The sequence below is a fragment of the Rattus norvegicus genome, chromosome 3, assembly GCF_036323735.1.
Source record: "Rattus norvegicus strain BN/NHsdMcwi chromosome 3, GRCr8, whole genome shotgun sequence".
NCBI classification, from domain to species: Eukaryota; Metazoa; Chordata; class Mammalia; order Rodentia; family Muridae; genus Rattus; species Rattus norvegicus.
Genome location: NC_086021.1, coordinates 176,621,189 through 176,640,339, shown reverse-complemented (window position 1 = coordinate 176,640,339; position 19,151 = coordinate 176,621,189). Strand labels below are relative to the sequence as shown.

Genomic DNA, 19,151 nt, shown 5'->3' with positions numbered 1-19,151 from the left:
AACAAAAAGTGCTTCTAAAAAGTTGCACTTCAGGGTGCTGGAGCAGTGGCTCAGCAGTAAGGAGCACTGTTTGCTCTTCCGGAGGTCCCGAGTTCATAATCCCAGCAGCCACATGGTGGCTCACAACCATCTGTAATGGGATCTGATGCCCTCTTCTGGTGTGTCTGAAAACAAGGTACTTCTTTTTCTTTTCTTTTCTTTTTTTTTTTAAAGATTTATTTATATGATTTATTTATTTATTTATGTATATGAGTACACTCTTGCTCTCTTAACAGGTACCAGAAAGGGGCATCGGATCCCACTACAGATGGCTGTGAGACACCATGCGATTGCTGGGTGCTCTTAACCGCTGAGCCATCTCTCCAGCCCAAGGTACTTCTTTTAAATAAATAAATCTTAAAGAAAAAAAAGTTGCACTTCCAACTCGTATGAGCCTGCAGCTCAGAATGCTCGTGGCCCTGGATGTGACGTGCTGTAGTTCCACGTGCTTGCAGCCCCTTTCCTTCTGGTTTTTTCTTTTACATTTTCTTATTCACGCATGCGTAAGTATGCACCTGTGTTTGCAGGTGCTTTCAGAGCCCAGAAGAGGGTGCTGTATCACTTGGCATTGGAATGATTGGCAGTTTTGAGCCATCCCAAGAGGATACTGGGATCTGGTCCTCAGCCACAAATGTTCCTGACTGCTGAGTCATCTCCCTAGACTCTCCTATGGTTTTTTTTTTTTTTTTTTCCTGCCAAGGGACGCTGGCAAGGGATGCTGGTGTGTTAACTGGTGGGTGGCTTTTCCTTGCTTGCTTCAAAGGGCAAAGATGTTTGCTTTCTGCAAATGACCCTTTGAACATTCACTCTTTTTTTTTTTTTCGGAGCTGGGGACCGAACCCAGGTCCTTGCACTTGCTAGGCAAGCGCTCTACCACTGAGCTAAATCCCCAACCCTGCAAATGACCCTTTGAAGCCCTGTACTTGAAGGGCTGTACGGTCTACACACTAATGGCCATGACCTCTGGGGACTGTATTCAGAGCAATTAAACAGCCCCCAGGTGAGATCAAGATCCAAACCCGTGAGCTATGTCTCCTTGGAGGCGGGTTGGGCAGGGTGGATCCCTGGTAATAACAGCTCTTAGCCAGTAGTTACCTTTGGACTTGTGGGTGCTGTGAGGATTTGAGGCACTGGAGTTGGGTTTATACAGGGAGAAAAGGGGTAGATTGTGGATTGTGGATTGTGAAGGAGTCAGAGAACACATGTGCCTGCTTTGCGGGTGACAACCACCTCCAAGGCAACGAGTGCTCAGGAACGAGATGGCCTCCTTAGCCTCCTGTACTAGGGCAGGAAGCCTCATTAGGTAAAACCTGCTGTCAGGTTTGGATGAACCTCTTTCCTCCTGGTATCTCACCCAGCAGGCAGTGCTTGCCTAGCATGGGTGACCCAGCGTGATGCTAACCAGGCAGTGATGTCCTCTTCTAATTCCTGTTATGGGGAGGTAAAGGCATGAGAGTCAGGAGTTCAAGGCCATTCTTGTTAGCACAGCAAACTCTCGGCTGCAGGACACCGTCTCCAACAATGAAATCAAATCAAACCTAATCAAGATAACCTTGAGCAGGGAACTATGAATGTAGGTCAAGTAACCGAGGTTTGGGGAGATGATTCCACACTCAGTCCGACTTGACGCATACACTCACAATCGTGAGACAAACTACAAAGACACTGTTGGAAGTAGGCTCAACATGCTGGGCGGTGGCAGTGCACGCCTTTAATCCCAGCACCCTGGAGGCAGAGGCAGGTGGGATCTCTGTGAGTCTGAGGCCAACCTGGTCTGCAAAGTGAGTTCCAGGACAGTCAGAGGGCTACACAAAAAGGGCCTGTCCCAAAAACACAACCCAAACCAAACAAACAAATAACAACAATAACAAAACAAACAAAATCGGCTCAACAATCTCCACAGATAGCTCAGTTGGGTTCCTAGCACCCACGTTAGGCAGCTCCTTATCAACTTTAACTCCAGCTTTGAGGGACCTGACCCCCTCTACTGTTCTCTGTGGGTACCAGTTACCAGTGTGGTGTACAGAGTACATGCAGGTAAAACACCCATACACATACAATTAAATCTTTTTTTTTTTTTTTAATTTAGGGGCCGGAAAGATGGCTCAGAAGAGCTATTATTGCTCCTGTAAAGGACCCAGGTTCAATTCCCAACACCTACATGTTAGCTTTCAACTATCCGTAACTCCAGTTCCAATGCTCTCTTCTGACTTCATGGACACCAAGCACACACACAGGGCATATATATACGTGCAGACAAAACACACAGAAAGCAATCAATTGTTTAGAAAAATCTTTTTTTTTTTTTCCAGAGCTGGGGACCGAACCCAGGGCCTTGCGGTTGCTAGGCAAGTGCTCTACCACTGAGCCAAATCCCCAGCAGAAAAATCTTTTAATAAAAGGCTTTTTGTCCAGAGGGAGGGTCCTTGAAAGGTGTGTCAGGGATATTTCATTCAATCAAAAGGAATGGTCGGATTTATCACACCTACAGTCTAAGCAGGCCAATGCAGGAGAACTGCCCTGAGTTCAGGGACAGCCTGGTGCTAAATAGTGAGTACTTGGCCTTGGCCACAGTGTAAAGCTCTGAAGAAAACGTAAAGGAAAAGGGAGTGTAATGAGCAGTGGGCGTGGTGGTGACCGGAGGCCAGTGCTTCTTAACCAAACTAACCCTTAGACCCTTCAATACAGTCTATGCTGTACTGTCCCCAACCATAAAATCATTTCATTGCTCCTTTATAAACCTTGCTACTGTGATGAGTGGTAACATAAATATCTGATATGTAGGCTGGCAGAGTGTCACGATCCATAGGTTGAGAACTGCTGCTCTTTTGAAGGGATGGGAATGAGGTCAGGTGGAGGGCTGGCACGGTGGGTGGCCTAGGTGCTTGACCTCAGTCGTCCCTGGGGCCGTGTTGGTAGGAGGTGATGACTGACTTCATCAAGTTGTTCTCTCACCTCCACACCTGTGCTGTGGTGTGCAATGATACCTCCCCTCATAAACATAATAATTAATGTAAAAACAAACAAAAACGGTAAGCCTTCGCCTCGGAAGGTGGCTGCACACACCTGTAATCCTATCACCTGAGAAGTGGGGGCAGGGTTCTGGGTCAGCCAAGGCTACAAATGGGGATTTTACGTGAGCAGGGGGCTATTAGCAACTGACCTCCAGTATCGATGGCTACTGTTGAGTGCTTGGTCCAGCACTTGGGCAGACATCTCTTGTCACCTGTATCTATCTGTCTGGCAGGTGCAGTTATCTGGAAGCTGACAGGAGAGGAGCCTGAGGCAGAGAGGTTTCAGGCTTTCTAGTGCTCATTAGACACTGTGAGCTAGCACTCAGGAAGATACCATTCTACTATGTCCAGCACGGTGTGTGCCAGGCCCTGTATCTTAGCACCCAGTTGTGTGCTCGACAGCTGCTGAGCTTCCGTCTCCTCGTTTTTTCTGGCCCGACTGCTTTCTTCCCTCCAGCTGAAAGGAAGGCCAGACCTGCCCACATGCTCACAACCCCACTGAAAACTATGGGATTTTATTACTTGAAATACTGAGGATTGAACCTGAGGCCTCATGCAGTGAGGCAAGCACTCTACTGCTCAGCTATATAGCCCTGTTTTTGGGGGGGTCTTGGGAATGGGCACAGGGTCTTACTATGCAGTTGTGGCTGTCTTAGAATTTTGGGCCACTCTCATGCTCTGCCTTCTAAGTACTGGGATTACAAGTATACATCACAGTACCCAGCAAGTTCTTTTTTCTTTAAAGATTTGTTTTTATTGGGTCTGAAGAGATGGCTGCATAGTTAGATGGCTGCAGGGCTAAAGAGATAGCTTAGTGGTTAAGAGAATTGGCTGCTTTCACAGGAATCAGGAGGCATTCCTAGCACTAGAAGACTAATCTGTTAAGTCCAGTTCAAGGGGATCTGATGCTGCCCCCTTCTAGCCTCTACGGGCACTGCAGGCATGAGGTGCACAGACTCACAGAAGGGCATATTGCATACTTGTACACATAAAAATAAATATTGGCTGAGCAGTGGTGGCACATGCCTTGAAACTCTCTGTAATTCCAGTTCTAGTGAGTCTCAACACCCTGCCCTCTTAGTCTCTGTGGGTACCGCATAACATGGTGCACATATGTGAAGGCAGAGCACACATACACGTAACTGAAAACAAGGTCCATTCCTTATGTTCAGCTGGGTATCAGATCCTCTGGAGCTTGAGTCACAGGTGATTGTGGGCTGTGTAATGTGGGTGCTGGGAACTGAACTTCGAAACTCTGGAAGAACAGCAAGGGTTTTTTTTTGTTTTTTGTTTTTTTTTTTTCCGGAGCTGGGGACCGAACCCAGGGCCTTGCGCTTCCTAGGCAAGCGCTCTACCCCTGAGCTAAATCCCCAACCCCCAGACAGCAAGGGTTCTTAACCGTGGAGTGCCTCCCTGTCCCTCCAAACTAGACCACTTCTATGTAGGTCTCAGATTGGTATTGAACTTGCAGCCATTCTCCTGCCTCAGCTTTCCAAGTGCTGGGACTAGAATGACTGGGGAAATAGGCATCTGACCCCATATTCCCATCTCTGGTTGGCTCTGGATACTTATTGATGCTGGCTGTTGTTTTTTTATTCTGTCGTCAAAGTGTCTCTTTCTTGCAGTGTGCTTTGAGGTACCGTGTAGTTCTATTGTCCTCTACAGGTACAGGTTGGCTAGGCAGCCACATCACTCACTGGTTAGAGCTGACCCTTGGTTTGCTGCTGTAATCACACGGCGTCTTGCCCTTGTGTTAAAAGCCCACTGTGGGGTCAACAGGGTAACCACTCTTACTCTTTTGGCTTTTGTTCTGTATGCTACTTTTGTGATTTATGGAGGAAAAAAAAGAGGCAGGTAGTGTTGGTTCCTAAAGAGTAAAGGTCCTGACTTACCACATGGCCGTTATGTAACCTGCGGATGGGTCGTTATGTAATGAAGTCTGGATACCAAGCTCAGAAGTCAGCAGTCTTCATTTGTGTAAAAGATGAGAAATGTTCCTCTCTTGAGACTGTGAGTCTTTCTGACAGGAGATGTCAGGCATCTCCATCCCTAGGGCTTCCCTCTTGGCTGTCACGGAACCACAGAGGCAGAAGGGACTTTTCTGCAGCAGCCCTGTGTGAAATACAAGCTTGCCACATTGGCTCACACTGGCTTAGAGTGCTTTCCTTTTCCCTTTCATTGTGTGGGGGTTTGAGACAGGTCTCATATAGCTCAGGCTGGCCCCAACTTACTCTGTAGGCAAGGATAGCCTTGAACTCCCGACTCTCCTTCCCCATCTACTGAGCACTGAGTTTACAGGCAGGCGCCACCACTGCTGGCTCTTAAAGAGCTTTTTGTTGTTTTCCTTTTGTTTTGTCTTTAGAGACAGGGTTTCTTCATGTAGCCCTGGCTGTCCTGGAACTCACGGAAATGCACCTGCCTCTGCCTCCCAAGTGCTAAGATTAAAGGGGTGCACCACCATTCCCAAGCCTCTTTAAAAGTTAATTTTTACTTTTTAAATGATGTGCATGTCTGCCCTGTGAGTGCAGGAGCTCTCAAATCAAAGGCAAAAGTGTTGGAGCCCCTGGGGTTGGAGTTGCGGTTATGAGAAACCTGATGTGGGAGCTAGGAACAGAATTGGTTCATCTGAAAAAAGCAGTACAGGCTCTACCCCTAAACTTGTATGTGGATTACGGAAGCTTCTGAGAAGCCACTGGCATTCTTTTGTTGGTACAGCCATGGTTCTAAGAGTGAAGTTCATGACCACGGCAATCCAAGAGCTCCAGTTGGATGGCCCCCAATCAGACATGCAGGGGGCTTCTGGGGAATACAGATGAAAAGGATCTCGGGGCCTAGTGTAGACATCAGGTGAACACATATGTGACCTGCTGTCCTGAGAGCTGACATAAAGTTACTAAGAGTGCTGAGGGGAGCCGCAAGAGAAAGGCCGAAGCTCTGGCTGGACACGAGCAAGCAAGACAGGGACAGGTGCTGGGGAGGGCACCCACGACCAGGTATTGGGAAGAGGAGGCCAGAGGCCTGAAAAAGCAAGAGGTAGTGGTCCACACCTTTAATCCCAGCACTCAGGAGGTAGAGGCAGGTGGATCTCTGAGTTCAAGCCCAGCCTTGTCTAGAGTGAGTTCCAGGTAGGACAGCCAGGGCTACAGAGAGATTGTTTTGAAAGAAAGGAAAAACAAACGCAAAAAGTCCAGTCAATGACAAATGATGCTTAATGTCTTAAGTTTTAAAAATTATTTGGTGTGTATGAACTTTTTTGGTCTGAATGTATGTCTGTTCATCACATGTGTGCAATGCCCTCAGAGGCCAGGCAGCAGGGGTCTGATTCCCTGGGACTGGTGTGTGGATCTGGGGAACCCAGGTCCTCTGCGAGTTCATCTCTCAGGGAGTTGCAAGTAAATGTGGCAATCAGGAGTTAGAGACGCCTGTGAAGAGTCAGGTGCAAGGTGTCAGGACTTAAGCCAGCACAGACTGTGCAGGTCCTGCAGGAAAATCGGGGATTGCTCATGCCCCATGGTTTCCATGATTAGGGAACTGAGAATCAGCACTTTCATTCAGGAGACAGAGGCAGGCTGAACCACAAGTTTGAGAGTAGCCTGGGCTACAAATGAGTTCCAGACCAGTAGCTAACACTGAGCTCTAGACTGACCTAGACTCAAACGCCAACTCCTTTAGGTCCTTAGTGTCTGAGCTCACTGTGTGCTAAGCAGTTTCTTTTTAAAAAAGATTTGAGTGATCTGTTTGCATGAACAACTGCAGGCCAGTAGAGGGCATCAGATCCCCATTACAGATGCTTGTGAGCTCCATGTGGACACAGGGAATTGAACTCAGGACCCCAGTGCTCTTCACCACTGAGCCAATTCTCCAGCTCCACTAAGCAGTTTCTATGTAGTTCATTCGGACTACATCTCACTAGGGAGCTGGTATTATTGTTGTTGTTGTTTTTTAACAGATATTATGATGCAGGTCCGAGACATTAAGTGGCAAGTTCAAGGATAAGATGTTAGTTAAGTCTACACTGGGAGTCTCCCCACCCTCTTTTTTCCTTGTTTGGAACTGAACCCAGGGAATACACACAGTCTAGACAAGGGTTCTAGGGCTGGGCTACAGCTCCAACCTTTTATTATTTTGGGGGAGGAGCTCGATAAGTTATTCATCCTAGCCTTAAACTCACACTCCTCCTGACTCAGCTTTCTAAATAGTTAGGGTTACAGAACCGGGCAATGAGGTCGTCTATGAATTAATAGGAATTTATTATTTCCATTATTATTATATCCATTGTTATTACTTGAGAAAGTTTCGCTACGTAGCGATTAACTACGTATATGAGTGTGTTGCCTGAATCTACGTATGTGCACCATGCATGTGCCAGATAATCGTGGAGGTGAGAGAGAGCATCAGATCTCCTGGTACTGGTGTTATAGATGGTGGTAAACTGCCACGTGGGTGCTGGGGACGGAACCCAGGTACTCTGCAAGGAACAAGTACTAAGTGCAGAGCCCTCCCCTGAAGCCTTGTCGACCCCACCACCCTACCCAGATCGGCATCCTCAACCTGGGTCACCAGCAGTAACACCCATAGCCCCCTCTCCAGTCTCGCGTGACCTCTGCCGTCCCTTCTTTGAAATGGGATCGCGGGTCTTCACGTCAGTCCCGGTTCTCCAGCACTATCCTGACCAAGGGAAAGTCGACAAGGTGGGAAAAAGGACCCCCAAAAACCCCAAAACCAATCTCCCCGCTCTGCAACCTGTTTCCATGACAACCCGGCCAGCCACCGTCGGCCGGTGGAGCGCCGCGCGTCACTTCCAGTTCATTTGCTTCCGGGTTCTGCTCATGCCTCCTCGACGGGCCCTAGGAGTGAAGTTCGGTTTCGCGGAGAAGCACTTGTCCCCCGCCTCCTGCCACCTTCTCTCCGTTCCTCGCGTTCACCTACTCGCCACAGATTTCCGCCGCTCTTTCCTAGGCCCAGCGCGCAGCCGCGATCCAACCTCCCTCAGGGCCCGCCTCCGTGCGACACTTCCGGACAGAATACTTCCGGGCTGAGGCTGTCTCCGGTACTATTCTCGGTTCTTGGAGCCGGCGGGAGCGGCGGGGCCGTGAGGGCCCGTGCTTTGGAGGCGCTCGCTTTCCTGGCGGGCAGCGGCGGGTAAGTGCAGGAGGGCGGGTCCCTACGCGCGCTGTCACCAGCCAGGCCCTTGGCTCCGTCCCTGCGGCCGCGGCTGCTCTGGGCGGCTGGTCCTAGCACTCCGGGGTGACGGCACACGCGCCCCCGGCACCCCCGGGGGCAGGCACCGCGCTGTGGCTCTCAGCCGGGAGGGGAGGCTGACCTGGTTTTGGACTCACCGAGTGACCTTGGCTGAGTCGCTCTGCCTCAGAATCCTTGGTCTCCAGGTCTGTGAGGAGGGACGAGGCGGCCTTCCGGGGCCGCGGTGGGCGTGGAAAGAGGACACGGTTGTTGCACGGTGTCGGGGTGCAGCAGGTATCTAACGACAGGTCCCGGTATTTCATTGGCAGACCGAGGGGCGTTTGCAAGAGCTTGCCCAGTGTGTGCGATGCCCTGGGGCGTTTTCCCCGCTGCTATGGCGGTCAGTGGCTGGCGGCTTACAAAGCTGGGAGTAGCCGCCACAGGTTTACATTCCCTGCCGAGAGGGGACTTGGCTCCCTTCGGAAGCGAGAGAGGCTCTGCGGAAAGGGAATCCAGGCTTCAGCACAGCCCAGGTTGTTTTCAGAGCGTTGGAAGACCCCGTTGGCCGTGTTTCTGGAGGCTAGTAGGGGTGTGGGGCCTCTGTATTGTTTTACAGCCAGTAGGAGATGCCAGGGGTGGATCTGTGAGCCTCTTGCTTTGAATGCATAGAGGGTTGGGCGGAAGGAACGGTGGTAGAGCCACATCCCTGATCCTGTTTGGAGACTAAAACTGGATCAGGGGTGTGTAAACGTGTAAAGATTGGAGAACTGGGACCCAGATAACATCTGCCAGTATAGAGAGGGAGTGCATTTCAGTGTCCTCACGGGGCAACACTTCTTCAGTGGGCCATGCCAGCAGAGGTAAAGCCGAACCATTCATTGCTCTACTTCCCCAACTATTTTGGTTATATTTAGCTGAACTTTAAACGCGTTCGACTTTCCACACTGGATGTTGTTCCTGTGCACCAGCCTTGTCTTCACTGACTTGCTTTACAAAGGGGCCCAGATTGTGGGTGCAGGAGGTGCCACCCAGAGCCGATGGCACTAAGCATCCTTCTGCTTATGTGTTCCGGATATTTACGGAGCTTTATTTTGTTTTCCCCCTGCCAACCTGGTATGGCTTGGCATTCCAGTCATTGGGTTGCTTGGAGAAATTAACAGCTTCTGTCGCTGGGCCGTCTTGCTCTCCTGTAACCAGGCTGTGTTTAGTAGAGAACGTGTTTTTTGTTGTGTTTTCGAGAGTGCCGGGAATAAATTGCTGGCTCTGTGCTCAGAAAAAGACACCAGTTAGGGCCAACCACAAGGCAGCCTGTATTCTTAGGAAATGTATTCAGCAGGGATGATGTAACTGCCTCACTGCTGGCTGGTCTCTGGCCAGCCTTTCTCCTAGGCTCTTGAGCTTACATCATAAAGAGGTTGGTGGCTCTCCCAGCCCATTTGGTGTGGGAAGGTGGCAGTTTTGCTACTACCAGACTTCGCTTCCTGGCCATAGGGCATTTTGACTGACCAAGCCTTTCAAGGAGCCCAGCTCAGAGAAGCAGCAAGATGGCTTTTGCCTACGGTTAGATTCAAATTCAGGTATCAGATCCCCTTCTTCTTGGCCTTGTGACTTAGGACAAGTGAGTTGGCTCTCCGTGTTCAATTTCTTATTTAATATCGAATTTGTCCTATCGACCTCACTGACTTTTGAACTGGCACAGGACCCGGATATGTTGACCCCTTTGTAATTAGCACCAGTTGTAGCCAGAAGTGAGGGAGCTGAATGGGAGAAAGCCAGTCCTTGGGGCCTGTTGGTCCTTTTGGCTTTGCCAGAGACATTGATTGCAGCTGAGCCTCTGTTTCCCCAGCTGCTTCAAGGATACAATGGGAGATGTGATTAAACTGGGGAGCCTGCCATGCCACTTGGAAGATAGTAGGCTCTTCTTCACTGTTTCTTTCTCTTACCCTGAGGAAGCCAGAGGTTGCATGACGTTCTCTTAATCTCTCCACCTTATTTTTTTTTTTTCCTGTGGTTGGGTGTTTTGTTTCCATGCATGTCTGGACCATATGCATGCCTTTGAGTCTGGAAGAAGAGTGTCAGATCCCCCGGGACTAGAGTTACAGAGTGTTGTAAGCCCCAATGTGGATTCTGGAAATTAAATCCAGGTCCTCTGTAAAAGCAGCCAGTGTTTTTAACCACTGAGCAATCTCTCCAGACCTTTTTTGAATGTGTATTTTTCTTGAATGTATGTCTGTGCACTCTGGGCATGCCAGGTATGCACAGAAGTCAGAAGAGGGTGTTGGATCCTCTGGGACTGGAGCTATAGACAGTTGTGAGCCATTATGTGGGTGCTGGAAATGAAATGCAAGTTCCCTGTAAGAACAGGTGTTTTTAACCACTCAGCCATTTCTCCAGCCACCACCGCCTCCTTTTTTCCTGTCATCCTTTTTTTTCCTTCCTTCCTTCCTTCTTTCTTCCTTTCTTTCTCTTTTTTTGTGAGATAGGATATGTAACTCTGGTTTTCCTAGAACTTGTTCTGTAGACCAGGCTGCCCTCAAAGTCACAGAGATTAGACTGCCTCTGCCTCCCAGTGCTGGAGTTAGTGGTGTGGGTCACCAGTACCTGGCCTTTCATTTTATACTTTGGAACCAGGTCTCACCAAGTCTGGAGTTCATCTGCTCATCAAGTCCTCGGGATCCTCCTGCCTCTGCTTCCCAGTGCTGGCTACAGCATGCGCTGTGCTGCCACGCGGGTGCTGGGAATCACACTGGGTCCTCTGTAAGCATTCCCAGGGCACTGAACTGCTGAGCCGTATCTCCAGCCCCTACCCCTCCTCTTCCTCTTGTTTTGTCCCCCGCCCCAACCCCCAATCCCCCAGATAAGGTCTCTCTGTGTAGCCCTGGCTGTCCTGTAGTTCACTATGTAGACCAGGCTGGCCTCAAACTCAAGAGAACTGCCTGCCTCTGCCTCCTGAGTGCTGTGATTAAAAGTGTGCACTGCCTAGCCCCTAGCCCTTCTTATTAATATTTTATCTCAGCACTTGGAAATCTGACACCGGGGGCTGGGGATTTGGCTCAGTGGTAGAGCGCTTGCCTAGTAAGTGCAAGGCCCTGGAAAAAAAAAAAGAAAAAAAAAAAAAAAAAAGAAAAGAAAATCTGACACCGAGGATCAGAAGTTCGAGGTCATCCTCAGCTGTGTAGCAAATCTGTGGTTAGCTTGGGCTTCCCTCGTCCCTGTGTAGCTCTTATGATGGAGTCCAGGGGCTCCTGTGTTCTAGGCGGTTACTTCACCACTGAAGCAGGAGGGAAGCTTCTCTTAGGTCGACAGCAGCTGCGTGTGTCTTCTTTGGCGGGCAGTGAGTTTGCATTGAGAGGAAGTGCATGCTTGGGTGACTGCTGAGCCCATCCAGACTGTCTTCATCACTGATAGATGGCCTCTACTCCTGTCCCTCACCATAAGCAAGCCAGGCACAAAAAATACAAGTGGGACATGAGCCCCAGGGTTGTCAAGGGCACAGGCTCACCTCAGCTGCAGGCTGCATGGCATGCATATTTGCAACTCATCCTCTTGCTGCTCTTGTGGCCCTGCTGAGAGACTGAGGGTCACTGGGTGCTTGCATTCTTTATATCACTGATGGCTCCAGTTGCAGTAGGTGCCCATTTCCAACTGCATCAGTGCTCAGTACTGTGGTGATCTTTGCCTTTGTGGGAGTTTCAGGTCATGGGGAGAGACTGAGGGTCAGCTAGTAAAAGAACATGCAAAGCCAGTAATTGCAAGTTGTGGTTATCCCAGGGAAACCACAGTGAGGGAGTGGGAAGGTGGGGTTTACCCAGCGTGACGTAGCAGGAGATCTTTGTGTTGGAGCTGAAGCCTGTATAACACGGTGAGTGATGGTCCGTCCACTCAAGAGTCAAAGAACAGAAAAAAATCAGTGCGTGTGCAAAGGTCCTGGTGTAGAATCCTGACATGGCTGAGGAGCAGGGGTTTGCGTGGCTGTTGCTTAGAGGGAGAGCTAGACTGCTGTGAAGGTGAATATGACCTTGGCCTCTGGTTTTGGTCAGGACTTAGCACTCATCTTTGGGGCCCTTTTGTGCTCTTCAGTTCTGTTTGTTTCTGTGTGCTGGGTAGGTACCCTCACAGGCAGTGGGTGAAACAAGGGGGTCTGTCTGGTTCTGTCTGTCTGTTCTGACCTTACACTGTAACCAAGGCTGCAATGGATTCCAGGAAGTTTTGTTGAATCTCTTGAGTGTTGGAGCTACACTGAGCCCCACCATGCCCACCACAGTTCCACTCACCTTCACCCTGCTGTTAATGCTGCCCCTCATGTCCCCAAACTGGAGATGCTGAGCTGTGGCTCACGGAGGCAAGGGTGGTTCTATGGACCGTGGGATTGTGGCTAGAGGACCCCACAGGCCACGCCAGCCCCCCAAGGAGCAGCCCAATCCCCTTACCCTCCTTCAGTCTCAGTGACTGATGACCCGAAGCTCCACCTGAGTAAGATGTGAGGCTCAGAGAGGAGTGGTCACTACCCACATGCTGGGGCTCTGGCCAGGAGAGTGCCAGGTGCAGGCCACACCCACTCTCCCGGAGCCTTCATGAGAAAGCCTGCCTGCTGTCTTGAGGGTGGATGCCTTGCCAGGGCAGAAAAGGCTGTCAGAGCCTTCCTTACTTGGCCACATTGTGCAAAGCTGTGTGTGCTGATCTGGATTCCTGAGAAAAGAGAACCAAAGGGATGAGGGTGCTGACGGGCCCTCTTGAGCCACATTTGTCTGCAGTGGGTGGCAGGCACTGTATTTACCTGAGATAAACCTGTGAGCTGCTGGGCTGTGAGCTTCTCTTCTCTCAGCTGGCTGCAGCCCCCTCGGGTGAAGGGTACAGTAGCCTGGTCTCTATAGTCCCTATCCAGACCCTTCAATTAAACTCTTCAGTGGTTTATGTGGCCTTTCACAGAAACCCTGGCTCTGTTCTGCTGGGAGTTAGCCCAGGGTCCCTCACACAGAGTGGTGCATCCTGGCCTCTCCCAGCAGAGGCAGCAGTAGTCAGTGTGTTCTCTGAGCGGTCAGGCCCCCGCACAATCCCTCTGTGTTGCCCTGATCTTTAGCAGCCTCCTTTCTGTTAGTGCCAAGTTCCTTCCTGCTGTAGGAAAACAGGGTGTGGTGGGCTGGGCCTGGACTCTGGAGCCTGCCTGGGCTCTGACCTTAGCTCTACCTTGGAGGCTCTATGACCCTGGGTGGTTCTTTCAATGGCCAGCTGTCTTGAAGGGTCATGGTAACTGCTGTGCCCCTTGCTCAGGAGTAAGAGGTTAGTACTGGGACATGTTCTGTGGTGCCAGCTCAGCATCTCCCCATCACCACCCCTAGCATCACACCCTGGGCCTGGCAGTGCTTCAGGTTTAACTCTGCCTTGGGGCTTTCCCAGACTCCTCCTCCTGTCACATCAAGACCAAGTGTGCACCCGCTCCCTGAACCCTGCCTTCGGGGGCATTAGTCACTGCTGTGAGCTGGTGAGCTGCAGTGCCTGACCCCGTGTGTTTTCTTCACGGTTCACTATGTGCGTGCTCCGTGTCAATGAGGTGGAAGAGCATATGGGGACCATCTGGGCCAAAGAGCCAGCATAGCCCAGGCCAGCGCTTGGCTTTGCTGTCCTCGGCATTCTGAAGCTGGGATAGGGACCAGTCAGATGGGTGATGGCTTCTTGTTCCCCCTTTTCAGAGCATGCGCTGGTCCATGGGCACCATGCCAGTTCTTCATGTGATGTGCCAGCCTCCAGCCCCAGAGCCATGGGGGAGATGAGGTAGCCCTTGGGTTTGATTTGGGGAAGCCCAGTTCAATGGATACGAAGTACAAGGATGACTTATTCCGGAAGTACGTGCAGTTCCATGAGGGCAAAGTGGACACCACCCCCGGCAAACAGTCTGGCAGCGATGAGTACCTGCGCGTGGCAGCTGCCACCCTGCTCAGCCTGCACAAGGTGGACCCTTTATATCGATTTCGGCTGATCCAGTTTTATGAGGTGGTGGAGAGCTCCCTCCGCTCGCTGAGTAGCTCCAGCCTGAGCGCTCTGCACTGCGCCTTCAGCATGCTGGAGACAATGGCCATCAACCTCTTCCTGTTCCCCTGGAAGAAGGAGTTCCGCAGCATCAAGGTGAGGTGGGGTGGCCGCCTCTGCCTGCTGCTCCCTCCTGAGTGCACGTGTCCCTGTTCTCAGCGCATGGGCTCTAAGCAGCTGGGAGCTGGTGTGGACCAAAGCCCCAGTTAAGGGGTGGGTGTGTGTGCGTGTTGGGGGTGGGGGTGAGAGAGTCTCACTTTCCATAGCAGGGGCACGGGTGAGTAGAGACTGCAATAAGCCAGGCTGGAACCCTAGCACGTTCCATTCGTTTACTTGTTTACTGTGGTGCTAGGATTAAATCTGTGGTGCATGCTTTACCCTGAGCCATGTCCCTACCTCGGTGTGTTCTTGAAACTTTGACAGAAGGCTCAAAATGCACATCTTCCATTAGGCTTAGCACACCCCCTCAATCCCATCCCTGTACTTCCTCCTGTGGAACAGAGCCTTCATACCTACACACAAACTCGGTGGTCTCTTTGGCCTCACAGGGGCCACGTGTATTCCTGGCTTGGTGGTGTGCATTTAGTGTGCTCTTGCCTGTGGTCTACAGGCAGAAGCCCCCATCTCTCCCTGCTGGTCCCGCTCTGCATTTGGTTTGAACAGGCCTCGCTATAGCATGCCTCTTTTTTTTCCTGCCCACTTTCTCCCTAGACCTACACGGGCCCTTTTGTTTACTATGTCAAGTCCACGTTGCTGGAGAAGGACATCCGAGCCATTCTAAAGTTCATGGGCTACGAACCTGAGTTGGGGACTGCATACAAACTCAAAGAGCTTGTGGAGTCCCTCCAGGTGAAGATGGTCTCCTTTGAGCTCTTCCTGGCCAAGGTCGAGTGTGAGCAGATGCTGGGAATACACTCACAGGTAAAGGACAAGGGCTATTCAGAGCTGGATGTGGTGACTGAGCGCAAGAGCAGCACAGAGGATGCACGTGGGTGCTCAGATGCCCTGCGGAGGCGGGCTGAGAGTCGAGAGCACCTGACCACTTCCATGGCTCGTGTGGCACTCCAGAAGTCAGCCAGTGAGCGCGCAGCCAAGGACTACTACAAGCCCCGAGTGACCAAACCCTCCAGGTCGGTGGATGCCTACGACAGCTACTGGGAAAGCAGGAAGCCCCCCTCAAAGGCCTCACTGAGTCTGCGCAAGGAGCCCCTGGCTATGGATGTAGGGGAAGACTTGAAGGATGAGATCATCCGCCCATCCCCCTCATTGCTGACCATGTCCAGCTCCCCCCATGGTAGCCCTGATGACCTTCCCTCCATCTCCCCCATCAATGGCCTGGGCCTTCTTCGTAGCACGTACTTCCCCACTCAGGATGACGTGGACCTGTACACGGATTCCGAACCCAGGGCCACCTACCGGAGGCAAGATGCTCTGCGGTCAGATATATGGCTGGTCAAAAATGATGCCCACTCCATCTACCACAAGCGTTCACCCCCCACCAAAGAGTCTGCCCTCTCCAAGTGCCAAAACTGCGGCCTGTCCTGCAGCTCCTCCCTCTGTCAGCGCTGTGACAGTGTCTGTCCTTCGGCCTCCAAGCCCAGCGGTTTTCCCAGCAAGGCCTCTGCACACGACAGCCTGGTCCATGGGGCACCTATGCGGGAGAAATATGTGGGACAGACTCAGGGCCTTGACCGGCTGGCAACTGTCCACTCAAAGCCCAAGCCCTCTACCACAGCCACCTCCCGCTGTGGCTTCTGTAACCGTGCAGGTGCCACCAACACCTGCACCCAGTGTTCAAAAGTTTCCTGTGACCCCTGCCTCGGCGCCTACCACTACGACCCCTGCTGCAGAAAGAGTGAGCTGCACAAATTCATGCCCAACAATCAGCTGAATTACAAATCCACCCAGTTCTCCCATCCCGTGTACAGATAGGCCCCGCCCCCCATCTTCTGCTACAAGGGCTATACACCACTGACCTGGCTTGGCAGCAGAGCTGTGCTGGAAGGGAACAGAGACTTGAGCTTGACCATGGAAGCGCCAGGGCTAACTGCTCTGTCACACAGCTCACTTGGCACACCACATCCCAGCCGGCAGCTGCTGTGTGATCTGAAGGACAGGATGGCACTTCCAGTCACTTTGCTGACCTCTCCACTCCCTGCTCAGCCGGTTTGGGTTTGGGTTCTGGTTCTGGTTCCCTTGAAATAAGGTCTCTGTCTCGGGACTCTTGCTACACCTGCCCCCCACTGCAAAGCCAGCTTGGACTGGGAAGGAGCCTTTGGGGTCACTTTCAAATCCTCATCAGGAGTGGTGAGCTAGAGGCCTGCTGGCTTGTGAAATGAGCCCTCCTGCCACACCCGGCCTCTGATGGCTCGCCTCTCTTTCTGCTCCCTTGATACAAGGATCCCTAGGCAGATGTCCCCACCCTTTGTCTCCCTCCAACTGGTATTAAAGGGGAGCCAAGTCCAGTGTTAGTTGAATCCATCTTGCCAGCTCCACTCAGTCAGCCCACAGTGTTGGCAAGCTCTGCTTGTCAGTTGGAAAGTGGACTCCATGGCAGGACGGCGTCCCTTCTGTTTGCATAACCCCTTTACTGTATTGTATATACAGAATTTGAGGTTTATTTTTAAATGAGTGTTCAACTTGCTGTGTGTTTCAACATGGTGAAAGAAATTAATGACATGATATTTATAAAGGTGCCCCGGGCTCTTTAGTCTTCCAAGGGGGGCTGCGTGCCCTTTCCCGGTGGGAGCTCGGGGTAGGGACTGATAAAGCCCATGTTTCTTCCCATGGTGGTAGAGAGCTACTGTCTTCCCTACAGTAAGTATTATACACCTACCTCCAGTGTGCACATGGGGTTAGCATGGTGCCGGGGTCTGCAAAGACCTCAGGGACAAGGTGGGGACCTCAGCCCTCACATCCATAGCTCTGGTCTTGGTGCCTGCTGAGCATGAATCTTGTACCCTAAACCTCGAATCTCAGAAGGAAGTTCAGGTGGTGGGGTCCTTCCCCTCATCTTGCCTTCCTCACTGATTCCCAGGGCTGTCAGCACGGCTCTCTGTCTTTTTGCACTAGGGTGGGCAGAGGTGGTGTGTGCTCATTAGATAGATGCCTCTCCAGTCTCAGCCAAGTATCCACGCTTTCTGGTATAAATCCCACTTCTGGATTTTCCTTTTTAGGGAGAGGGGCAGGGCAGGGATTTGAGGCTGTCACTTCCTTGTGAAGTGCTAACACACTTTAGCCATAGGCAGTTGTGCTGTCCAGTGTTTGGGATCTATGTATAAGTAGAGTTTTCCCAAAGGCAGGCATTCAGCTCTGGAGCAGGCTTGACTCTGGCCAAACCCTGAGCCACTGTGAATTTGCTGGTGGTCTTCCAACTTACAGGAGCGATTTTAAGGTTTTCCAAATCTTATATGACTCTTTTTTTAATCTCTAACTGATAGACCACATGTAGATAAGTGTATATACAGCTGAATTTGGGCAATTTTATTACTGAGACTGGCCTTCCTGGGCAGCTCTTTGATGTTCCACACCTCAGAACTGGCAATGCCTGGCCCTTTCCTGAGAGCTCTGGTTTTCCATTCCAGTTACTCCAGCAATGCAGGGACTCTCTTAAGATGGGGGACAGGTTGCCTCAGGAAGTCCAGTGTGCTTTCCACCAGGAAATACTGTGTACAGACTGGCAAGGCCTCTTCCCTCCGAGGTGTGTCTCACTATAGGAGAGTGCTGTGATCCAGATAGTTGAGTATATGCTAATTTAAAAATGCACATATTTTGCATTTGATTTCTACAGAGTTGAAATGTTGAGAGACTTTAAAAAAATAATAATAAAGTGTCTTCCATTGTTAAATGAAGTGTTTATGGTGTTACAGCCCCTTCTGTGGCTTCCCTCATTTGCAGTATGCTCGGGCCTGGACACCATGGTTAGCTCAAGTGACAGGACTCAGATATGGCTGCCTGGTCATCTGGGAAAGATGGGAGCCAGGGCCAGGAGTCAGGCTGCCCATTTCCCCAAAGTGAACTTTGTCCTCCAGGAGAAATAACTGTTACAGACACACCTTTTCCCCTGCCTTCTGACGTTTTCTCATTAAAGGCATGTTCTACCACATCTAGCCAAAGATTTTTTTTTAACTTTCAAACAAAACAAAACAAACAAAACTTGGCAGGTGGTAAGATGGTGCAGTGGTTGTTAAGAAACATTGGCTGCGGGTTGGGGATTTAGCTCAGTGGTAGAGCGCTTGCCTAGCAAGTGCAAGGCCCTGGGTTCGGTCCCCAGCTCCGAAAAAAAGAAAAAAAAAAAAAAAAAGATGTAAAGAAACATTGGCTGCTTCCAAAGACCCAGATTCAATTCCTAGCATCCACATCATCGCTCACAACCATTTCTAACTCCAGTTCTAGGGCACCCTCTTCTGGCCTTTGTAGGCACCAGGTATGTACGTGGTGTACATCCATACATGCAGCCCAGACAGCCATACTTTTTTACTTCCTAAAAAAGTATTTCATGTGTATATGTTTTATTGCATCAAGCTCAAGTTCCCCACACTGCAAGATGTTGACCTTTGGGGCATGTAGAGGAATGAATCCAGGGACTTGTGTGTGCTAGACAAATGACGTGCCACCGGACAAGTCTCTCCCAGCCCAGAACATGGATGTTAAATGGCCATTGCCACTAAGGCTGCCCTACAGAACATAGGAGTCCCAGTTCAGTTTCCCATTTTTTCTTGAGGGTTATGTGTGTGAATGTGCGTGCAGGTTTGCACATGCTTGTGCATATATTAAAGACCTTCATTGAGGCAGGATAATGGTTAAACCCAGAGCTCATGGATATATATAGTGACTCATAGAAGCTGGTTTGCAAGTGCCTGAGCTTTGCTTAGTCCAGTCTTGCTGTCA

General features: G+C 50.7%; 1 protein-coding gene across 4 annotated transcripts; it reads left to right on the top strand.

Annotated features, from left to right (window-relative positions):
• Nucleotides 1-555: 555 nt before the first annotated feature.
• On the top strand, nt 556-18,366 carry Spata2 (spermatogenesis associated 2). 4 transcript variants are annotated; one of them, XM_006235636.5, is made up of 3 exons: nt 556-8,195; nt 13,925-14,357; nt 14,973-18,366. In XM_006235636.5, the coding sequence occupies exons 2-3, from the start codon at nt 14,043-14,045 to the stop codon at nt 16,191-16,193; spliced, it is 1,536 nt and encodes a 511-aa protein (XP_006235698.1). In that variant the 5' UTR covers nt 556-8,195; nt 13,925-14,042; the 3' UTR covers nt 16,194-18,366. The 4 variants fall into 4 exon arrangements, with proteins under 4 accessions (XP_006235698.1, NP_446127.3, XP_038960021.1 ...); NM_053675.2 differs by lacking the exon at nt 556-8,195 and adding an exon at nt 8,327-8,528 and having other exon boundaries at nt 14,973-16,726; XM_039104093.2 differs by lacking the exon at nt 556-8,195 and adding an exon at nt 8,566-8,767.
• The last annotated feature ends 785 nt before the right edge of the window (nt 18,367-19,151 follow it).

Excerpts from the sequence above, each read along its gene's own strand:
- Spata2 (XM_006235636.5), top strand. The coding sequence starts at position 14,043 with ATGGATACGAAGTACAAGGATGACTTATTCCGGAAGTACGTGCAGTTC. Across the intron at positions 14,358-14,972 it reads AGGAGTTCCGCAGCATCAAG|ACCTACACGGGCCCTTTTGT; the intron begins GTGAGGTGGGGT and ends CTTTCTCCCTAG.